The 10,920-nt window shown below is 42.5% G+C and overlaps 1 protein-coding gene across 1 annotated transcript; it reads left to right on the top strand.

The window, feature by feature from the left end:
• Positions 1-1,103: 1,103 nt before the first annotated feature.
• LOC108032460 (protein nemuri) lies at positions 1,104-1,761 on the top strand. Its single transcript, XM_017106286.3, has one exon. The coding sequence runs from the start codon at positions 1,165-1,167 to the stop codon at positions 1,666-1,668; it is 504 nt and encodes a 167-aa protein (XP_016961775.1). The 5' UTR covers positions 1,104-1,164; the 3' UTR covers positions 1,669-1,761.
• The last annotated feature ends 9,159 nt before the right edge of the window (positions 1,762-10,920 follow it).

Raw genomic sequence — 10,920 nt, 5'->3', positions numbered from 1 at the left:
TCCGCCCACACAACCAGCTCCGGGCTCAGCGCAAATTTGTAATTCATTTAAGCGCGCAACTAAATCGCTTCAAGCTGTTTGCTCTGCACTTTTTAATAGTCGCGGCTTGAACGCTATGTGCACTTCACTGTGACAAATTCAGTTTTTGGTAGAGAATTATAGGAAATTATACATATTACTTACACTATGATAATATTAGTTGATAATGAACTTAGTTTTAATGCTTATTTTACTTAATAAGAAACTTTGTTTCAATATTAAATCATGTATCTTATTTGTAAAATTATATCTTGTATTCAATTTTAAAGTCATAAATCCCTAAAAAGTTGATTTTATAAAGGCGCGAATGTTATCTTTAAGTGCAATTTCGTATCCAGATTTTCGAAGACTTGCTAAAAATATATACAATTTGTGCTCTCAAGCGTAAAACCAATCGAACTTCAAAAAGCATTTATAGAGGCCATCCCTCAGGGTTTAACAGATTATTCGGCACTATTTTTCATTTAAATTAAATTCATTATACATCGTATTTCTTGTTTAGTTCCAATTTAGGATTTTATAATTTTTAGCAGAACATTTACCATGTTCAAAATATCATTTCTCGGGCCTCCCTAGATAGTTTGCAGTGCAGAATCCGGAAGCCCCACAGACGGAGCCCTGCTGAATTACCCGGCCAGCCAAAGGAGCCACGAGCACTGCTCGACTAAATCAAACGAAAGCGCAGCTAAAACGCTTTTGTGCACAATTCGATTATTTACGTTTATTCTTTTTAAATGATATTTCCCCTTTCCGCTTTCCAAGGAGCCAGAAACCAATTATTTGCGGACCGAGTGGAGTTAGCCCGGCCAGCCGGAGGGCAAGCAATTTGTAAGGAAATGGAGCTTAAGCGGAGGAGCCGGAAAATGCGCTGCAGTTGAAAGGCGAAAGGGTAAACAAAAGATCAAATTAATAGCATCGATACCATATCGAGATGCGGGGGACAAACACAGCTGGGCAAGGTGTGAGCCGTGGGTTGCAACATCTTGCAGTGGGAAAACATTTAAACAGGTGATACCGGGGATCTATGGCAGCTCTTTAGGAGTATAAAAAACCGGAGGTGTCACCCACAAAGCATCACAACCACTTCCGGCCTTCCACAAGCAACAGTTCGACTTGAGTAGCAGTATGGCAAAAAACTTCTCCCTGATCTTTGCCCTGGCGGCACTCTGCTGCCTGGTGGTCTCCACCGAGGCGGCGGCTCAGCGCAGCCGCGTCCTCAGCTCCCGCCGTGGCATCGAGCTGGTCGAGAACACCGCGGACAGCAAGGAGCAGACCGAGCTGGCCGCCCAGGAGCAGGAGATCGAGCGACAGGAGCAGGAGCAGAAGAACGGTCTGGAGGCACGCAGCGAGGATGGCGCCGTGGCCACTGAGAACAAACAGGACAGGGACACCGCCACCGCCACCAAGGACAAGGACACCGTGGTGCGGCCCAACAAGGATGACGCCCGTGCCCGCCGCATCGTTCGTGCCGGCCGTCGTCGTGGTGGACGCCGCGGTGGTCGCCGAGGAGGTCGCCGCGGACGCCGCGGAGGACGCCGAGGTGGACGCAGGCGCGGTGGACGTCGCGGTCGTGGCGGTGCCCGTCGCCGCACCTCCATCAAGAGGCGCACCGGCAAGGGCAGAGCCTAAGATAACCCCACCCCCCAGGTAACCCGAACTGTCCGATCCCCTGATTCGAATAGCACAAATAAACAATATTTATAAAAACCAAACATCAAAAAACTGGTTTTTACTTTTCTATAATTTACATAATGGTATTTAACTAATAAAAATTAGTGTTTATCTAGCTAACAATAAAAGTTATTATCTCTATATCCTCTATCAATAAGTATTGTTATAGTTATGATTTTAATAACCCAACTTAATTTTGTCCATACTTTTTGGAACATATCCATTTACGTTCAGATTACTGATTACAAAGTTTAAGAAAGGTAAGATATTATTTATTAATTGCTTGATTTTCCCCTGACTTTTACAGTTTCTCGAAGACGAATCGAGTGTTTCTGCCTTAACAAATTTAAACAAATATTTATTATTAGTGATATCGGAGTATATAGTACACACTTCCTCTAATGATATTATCCGAATAGTTATAAAGCATCCAAAATCCTGAACCAGTTAAAGCTACACTGAATAACTGAAACTCTATTAAATCGAAATATGCCTTAAAGACCGTCATCAGTGACGTAAAACTTTCGGGAGGCCCGGAAAAAATGTCCAAAAAGTGGAGAGTGTTGGGCCTGCTTCGCATTCTTTGTGACGTCCCGTCGTCCTTTTGTTCCTCCGCCCTTTGCTCCTGTGCCTGCCCTGCAGCGACGTGACATGTGACAAGAAGTTGCCGCGGCGTTGCTGCAACAGCTGCTGTTGTGCTGCCGGTCGAGATCCTTCTCCTCCCGGCAGCAGACCCCAAAAAATGATGAATGTGCCAATGTTGCTGGGCTGTTGCCACATCTTGGCCCCGGCTTCTACGAGTACATACACTCTGGCAAACTTCCTTGGCTTTTGTGCTGCAGTCGGTGGGAAAGTTTTGCGGCCGCCGCCAAGTTTCAGTCCAATCTGGGATTATTAGACAACATTTGGTGCAACATGAGTCGTGCCCGCGACTACATTTGGTCTGGTCTGGTGTAAGCTCCAGCTGCACTCCGCCAGTCCATCAAGACAAAAGTTTGGCCAAGTGTAGAGGACTCCATAAACGGGCGACCGTCAGTCGACGATGGGCCACATTAAGCCACAAATAGTTTGTGGCCTGCAGGAAATTAAACTCATGTGAATGGAGGACATCATGCCGAGTGCCACAGGCTGTCTGCCTGCACATTTTGATGATGGACCCTTCCACCGAAGTGCATCCAGAATTCTGGGAGAGGTAATGAGCAGTTGATGATTCGGCATTGGATCCGCTTAACGTTTAATTAAGCCACCGCCACAGCCAGGCGAAATGGGCTGTGTGAAGGTTTTAATTTCCTCTGCAGCTGCAACATGTGTTCATATTCATTGGCATTCACTAAGCGACACCGAGATGTAGACAAAAAGTTTGGCCTTTGTCTGAGTTTGTTCAGCCAACAATAGGCGACCATTGTTTGGCTTTTAGCAGCAACAAAAGCCAAAAGAGCCAAACAATTTAGATGGGACAATAAGCCAACGGGAAATTAAATTGGCTGCTCTAGTTTACATAGCTATTTCCCGCCCCTTTTCCAAGAGAAAGCAAAGAAAGCTGCTTAAAACGAAGTTAAATTAAACTTTCAAATGTGTATATGCAGATAGGTACAGAGAAGAGTTCCAATGAGGGCATAATTATGTTTATTTATCTAAGAACCGGTCTTATTCAAATTCTGCCTGTGTTTCATGGGCATAAAGAAATGGAAATTACTGATAAAGCGTTGATTCCTTCCTATCATTGCCAAAAAGAACAGAAAGTTCTATTCATCAACTATTATACAAAAAGATTGCTTTCCTTGAAGGGCACGTAAAAGAATTTTAAGTCATAGTGGCTGCTATAAGGTGGTTTCTAATAAGTTGCATAAACCTTAAGGGTTTATATATAATATCAATTCAGGAAAACTCTTAGATCGCCAAAACCAACAGCTTAAAAATTGTTTAACCTTGTTCAATAACCACCAAAGAGGCGCTGAAAATATTATTTAATAAATTGAATAGTAGCAGTGGTTATAAAAGAGGAAAACTTAAAAAAAAATTGTAAAAACTAAATAGTTAGATAAGGGTTGTTAAAGAAATATAAAAAATCAAGTCATGCAAAAACCAACATCTTGAAACCATCGTAGCCTCGTTCAATAACCACCAAAGAGGATCTGAAAATATTATTCAATAAATTTAATATTCCGCAGAGGTTCGCAGCTCGATTGCCCTCCTTGAATGGGACTTAATACAAATCCGCCGAACAAGATGAAAACAAAAATCTGTTATTCAGATTGACTTGGCACAAAGGCCAAGCACTCGAGGCCAACGAAAATGCATACATATTTGCAGTTTTCCATTCTTTTTTTTATTAAATACTTTTTCGAGCCCACAGTTACTTTGGCAGGCAACAACAACAGCAGCAGCAAAGAGGAAATGTACGCAGGAGGGGCAGAAAAATGGAAAATCACTTGCCGATTTTCAATTGAGCGGCGGAAATGTAACGGAAATAAATTTACATAAATACAATATGGTGCGTGCTTGTTGGCGCCATTTTATTTGCACAACATATATGCTCATGTGTGTGTGTGTGTGTGAATGGAAATGCACACACACATTCGAACGAGGAAACATATTTGCACCGAAGTGCGTATTGATTTGCGGCATATGCATGTGAAATGTTTCCCCCGCTTCGATACTCGATACAAAAAAGGAGATGCGAATGTAAAATGTTTTCCGCCCTTGGCCTATTGGGAGAGGCACCTTCGTGTGCCCACTTTGTTTAATGCCGTCAAATATTTCCAGCACTTCGTGACCAAATTTTCGGAGCGCACTATCTGGAGTGTAAATAGTGCACACACCTGCCTTAACTGCCATTCGAATGGCGTCAGGTATTCCCATTTTTTGCATGCACCTGGTATTATTTGCATAAGATAAAAGATGAAAAACAGACCTGAGTTAAGGCGCTCGTCCGCCAAGTGCTTACCAGCCAAAAAGCGTCCTAAATGTGTTTTCCATAAAAGCCAAGCAAATCCCAGAGTTCCCCCCCAAAAGAAATGGCGGCGATGGCGAACCTGATAAAGACAACACATATTGAAGGGGTCCCCACGCTCGATCCCATTCCCATTCCCGGAACTCGGAACCTGGAACTCGGAGAATGGGGCCGCTGTCGCCATTTTGTAGCATTTGCAACTTATATGCATATGTGGTCGAGGAGCCAACGCGGAGGACAGGAAAACGAGCAAAAGTTGAGACCGCCAACGTGCTCTGAAATTACATTTTCCCTGCACGAATATTTCCCACCAACCAAGGAACTGCACGAAAATGCGCCAAGATTTTTTCGCTGTTCCCACATTCTGTATTTACTCTCTTCCTTCACAATCGACGTGGCTGTACAGTGAGACCTAAAAATAAAGTACTAAAGCACAATCAAGAAAGCCGTCAGTTTCTCAGAATTTTCAAAGCTTCACAATTATACCTTATCCCCACTAAATTACATCTTTAGTATATTTTCAGTATTCAAAAATACTCTTACCTGTCATGCGAATGAATAAATAAAGATAGTTTTGCCTTGTAAAAGATATTTATTTGTATTTATATAGGTACAAAATATCTAAAAGTTTTAAGTTACCCAAATATTTAATGTCTTAGAAACAGAATTAAGTACTGCTTATTTTTCTGGCCAGGGAAAATGAAATATTTTTTAAGTACTGGGAAATAAATAAGTCTTTACATTATAATATATATATATAATAGTAGTTAAATTAAAAATGTTGTTTGAAGGGGCTCCAGAAAAGGTATCCTATGTAAAACAATAAACTTAAATAATATTACCTTGTAATGCACACTGTACTGACTTAGTTTAACTGGCATAGAAATCGGTGTTACCACTCGTAAGTTTGCCGTATTTTACAAATGCATTTGACATAAATTTAAAAAGGCTTAGCGTCGAAGAGCCTGCCTTCGGCGGGCCTTGGTTCCCACAGGGTCCTTGATAAGAAGACGACGAGTGGGTGGGAGCCGGGGCTTTAAATCCCAGTCGGGTGAAGACGTAAAATAGAGCAATTACGGCAAAGATCATAAATTATGCAAAGCCCGGCAACAAGTGTGCGATAAGCCCAGGGAAGCGGGGCCTGCGGAGTGAAAATATGTGGGTGCCTGGCGAGAGTTTGTCTGACAATCATCACTCACTCGCAGAACACTCACCACTCATCGCGAATTGAAATCATCCGCCGAGTGTGTGTCCTTCGCCAACAGTTTGCTCTCTCCACATGCACATACGGATATATCTGCGGGAAAAATAGGGAAAAGCAAGCCCGACACTCTAAGAACTGAGTGCTGCACGTCGTTTATCAACTGCCAACGGAAAATGCATTCCGGCAATGCAAAAAGCACAGCGCAAAATCCAAGTTGCGAGCTGCCTTCAGCCTCAGCCACCTCCGCTTTTCCAGTTGACAGTGGTGGCAGTGACATGCAAATCGGGTTTATCCCTCTGCCCAGGCATTAAGTGTGTGCGATTTTCTTTCAACAAGACAATTTAACAGAAAAATGCTCTTGCTCGACAGCCTGCCAATGCGTGTTGGGCCATGCCAGGGCACTGCAATTGCAGTTATGAATAAATACGGATGGCAACTTGAGGCTTTCCCCATTTTCCGCCGCTTAAGTGCCACCCCCACTCCTTTTTTCTAGGCTTTTTCCACCGCCCGGTCCGCCCACACATTGGCGTGTGGTGAGGCGTGTTATCGTCGGATTTGCATGCTTGCACAAGCCATAAATGTCAATTGGCATGGCAGGCGGGACTTCGAGGAGCCACTTCAAGGGGGGCAAGTGCCGGAGCCGGGAAAGCACATAAGTGGCGAGGAAATGAAAAGCGCCGCAGCTGGTGTCATAATTATAGATGGCTATCACTTTATTAAGGCGATAAGAAAATCCACTCAAAGGAGTAAATAAAAATAGCTCTTCAAGTACTTTGGGATTTTACTTTAAGCTGTGAAAAAGCCATGGGGAAGAAGACAATCTCGGGAATAGTAAATATTGCTTCAACGGGGGCTTATAAAGTTCTTAAATAAATTGCCTTTGAAGAAATTACGCGTCTGTCAAGTTTTCCTCAATCAGCCACACTATTCAACCAATAAAATAAAGGCAGTAGTCGGGGTTCAGTAATTGTTAAGATTATTTTTTAAGGCTTTCTTATATTTGTTACACTTTTTTTGCAAACACGTTTGACTGGTTTTTCAATACATTAATTACAAGTTTAATTATAGGATTGTTTTCTGTTCAAGCTAAATTATTTTTTATGAAAATTTCTCGAAATTTGTGCAGCCTTTTAAAAATAAGAAGGGCTCTTTAAGTCTTCAAGGCTCTAGGTAATTCTTATTATTTTTTGTATATTTGAATTGTGAATGTATATTTCAATAAAATAAAGTAACAATGAATTATATAAAATAGGGATGTATATTTGAAAGAAAAGTAAGCCAACCCCTGTAAGTAATCTTCTGTTTACCCAATCATTAAATCTACTCAAACACAGTTGTAAGATTATGCTTCAAACCCGAATATAATATGATACAAAAGAACTCCCAGCAGCTCCAGCTCCAAATTAACCCTAGAACTGCGTTCCCCAACCCATCAGATGTAAATTTGTTTCTATCACACAAACCCAGGGTCGTTGGGCACCAGAAGGTTTGGTGACGGAGAAAGCCAGCAGAATGAACTGATTTAAATGCTAAAGTGAACGATTATCATTTCGATTTTGTATAAATAGCACATGAATTATTCATTGGCACTTACTTATGCGCCATCAAAGTGACTTAGGGGCTGCTGGGCTCCTTCCCTTGGCCCCAAACCGCCCCCGTCCTTCCCCTTCAAAGATGACAATATGATGAAGTCGGGGATTATTGAACCGAAGTCGCAAAGCGGGGGGGGGAATACAATATTTGTCGCCCACATTAACACCAGCCGACGCGTCGTTTAGATATCATAGTTTGATAAAGTCAACTTTTCGAATTAAAGTAATTTCCCGTTGTTGAACTTTTCCCCACATACTCGACGCAGAGTAGCAAAAGTTGTCACAATTGTTATTCCAACAGATGTAGCACTGCGTCGGAGGGAGACAGATAACACACAAATTACTGTCGATTTCATTTTACGCCTTGAGCAGGAAAACTTTACTTTGTCGCGGAGAAAGGAGCTCGGAGAAAGGAGCAGGCGGCAGGCGGCAGGCGGCACGGAGTGCGCAATCCGCAGAATCCGCCGTACTGCCAGTGGAGAATCGGATCCGAAGTCCCACATCGAGATGGAGTCTGCGGCTGCGGCATCCTTGTCCCGAAATTCGATAAGGCGACAGACACGACAGCGCTAAAACCTGGAAGCAATTTGTGCATAAACGTTCACGACGATAAAATTTGCAGTTTTGTTTATTTTTCTGACAGATGCCAGGGGGAAATGGCAGGGCGGCGAGCTCCGCTCCGCCGCCGGCAATGAAAAGCTTTGAAATCCTGTTCTCGGTTTGTTCAAGGATGCTGCTCCTGGTGAGCTGGAATTAGTTTTTGATTTGTTCCTGTCTCGGTTTCGGCTTGGACAGGTGATTGCTCGGAACACAATGAAAACAGCATCGATTCAAGGTTCGAGCTGTAGGGATTTCATGTAAGACTGGGTCTTTAAAACTGACGACTAATTTATTTATTTAAATTTATTGGTTTTTAATTATTACTCTTGATTACAGATGGGAATGACCGATTTTTATATCTAGTTCCAGATGCAAACAATATATTTAATTTACTTCGTCCGTCTGATAAACAATAATTTAGTATTAAAGAACCAAGCTTTAAGACCACTGAATAATTTATTAATTAAAATATAATTCAAAAATCCATTAATTTATACTTTTTTATCCCAACCTTCGCAATCAGCAAATTGTATGTCTTGTTCCTGATGCAAAAAAGATAGTATCTACGTATCCGCTATTTAACATGCATATAATGTTTAATTCTCTGCCATATTGTTCTGTTGTAGATTCTCAGCGTTAGTCAGTCACATATCCCATATAATCACATGGCTTTGGGGCACAAACAATCATTAGCCAAAACGTGTCCCCGGACACTGACCACTCCCACGAAGCGGCTAACAACGCGCAGCAAACACATAATGGTAAATCAATAAGGGAAAACAAAAACATTCCGTCAAATATGTGGCTTTTTTCACTGCGTGAAAGCAACGTAAATTAAATTCGAATTCAGGGCTACAATGTGGGGGGGAAATGGTTAGTCGGCACAACAAACACACCGCAATGGCAGCCGGCCATGGCACACACGTCAATCAAACTGGCAATCAAAGTGCCTGGGAGTGTGCGGAAAAATTGCAACAAATCCGGGAGCTATTCGCATGTCAGCTGGAAATTATAATTGATGCGATACTAATACGAAACCCATTTTACAGCCGCAGCACTCGCAGCAACTGATGACGATTGATGCGCTGCAGTCGCGGAAAAGGCCTTGTGAAAAGGCTTGGGAAAATGGTATGGCGTGGGGGATATGGTATATGTGGCAGCTGCGAAATGCCACCCACAAAAAACGCCTGCCAACTGATGGCGTACGTCATTAATGTCGCCAATGATGTCGCTGACAAACACACTCATGCCACACCCACAGCAGCAACATTGGCTACAAATGGGACACAATTGTCATCAGGAGCCCGCTCCTTGGACCATGGCTTTTTGTCCAGGGTCCACTCTGCGGGTCCTGGTAATTAGATGAGTGTGCCATAAATCATTTTCTAAATCATTTGTTGCTCTGCCCCCCCGAAACTGCAACTGCTGCTGATGGCCCTGACACTCTTCTGTCCCGGCTGCCGACTTTTTCCATCTCATTCCGTTCGGTTGGATGGATTGTAAGGGGCCAATCGCTCAGAAATAGCACGGCGACATGACGTCTCTGAAGGGTGACGGACAAGAAAAATTACACCCCACCAATTGTGGAATTATCCCACCCAAAAAAAATAGAACAGGTTCATAAAATCCTTTCGATGCGATGGAAATCATCAGATTATCAAACTTGTTAATTAGGTTTGTAGAAACACTGATTAAAGAATCGGATTCCTTTGTGGCCTTTTTCATAATTAAATTTATATTTATGTGAAACTAAAAATTGGTAAACCTTATTTAGTGGGGTTTTAAACCAAAACGTAGTACATCTTGCTTAAAAGATAAAGATAAATAAACTTAACCATAGATATTAATAGCAAATAACTTGGTAGCTCTGAGTTGCCCTTAAACGTTTTCAATTATGGACCATTAAGGCTGGGCTTTCGGGCCAAGCCGCAGTGGCCATCGACAAACATGATACTCATTATGCAAGTCACAGTCACAGGATTCGAATACATGGATGGCCATGGGGAGCTTTGAGGGGGGTTTTGTAGCAGAAACACAAGATGAGACGCTAGGAACTAGGAACCAGAGGCACAGCACAACGACCACAATCTAAAGTGCATATTACTCGTACAATGAGCCACGCCCACCGGCAACTAACAAGGCAAACAAGCCAGAAATCGAAGAGGGAACCCCGAGACCCGCAAACAAACAAACAAACAGGTCAAAGGGGAAGAGGAAGGAGTCGCCGGGGTTACCGAAGGACGCGCGGCAAGGGGCGGGGTGGCAATGCCAATGGCTGTTAATTGTGTAGAACAACGAAGAAAATTGCAGGGAAAACAAAATGGACGATGCATGGGAATGTCAAAGGGAACGGGAGCAGGGCGTGGCCGGGCAAAAGTTAAGCTATAAAATACTGCGACACATCCAGCAGATACGAACTACTAACTACTAAGCCAGCTGACCAGGCAGGACTAAAAGAGCAGTGGCGCCGGCTGGAAAAAAGGGGTAGGAGATAGCGTTTTATTAAATAATACAATTTAGAAAAACCCGCTTCTTAAACTATAATAATTATAATAACAAAAATATATTTAAAAATAAATAAAAGAAATATATTTATGTATATTAAAAGATATTCTTTACAAAATTAAAATTATTTTATCAATTATTTTCTATTTTTGCTAGTATATTTGTTCCGCTTTTCGAGTGAATACGTACCAAACCTCAAGATCTTAAAGTAAAACTAGTTTGCGTAGAAACGGACGGACAAACGGACGGACAGACGGACATGGCTAGATCGACTCGACTTGTGACGCTGATCAAGAATATATATACTTTATGGGGTCGGAAACGTATCCTTTACTGCGTTGCAAACTTCTGACTAA

Source organism: Drosophila biarmipes, chromosome 2L (assembly GCF_025231255.1).
Source record: "Drosophila biarmipes strain raj3 chromosome 2L, RU_DBia_V1.1, whole genome shotgun sequence".
Taxonomy (NCBI): Eukaryota; Metazoa; Arthropoda; class Insecta; order Diptera; family Drosophilidae; genus Drosophila; species Drosophila biarmipes.
This window is presented reverse-complemented; position numbering and strand designations above follow the sequence as displayed.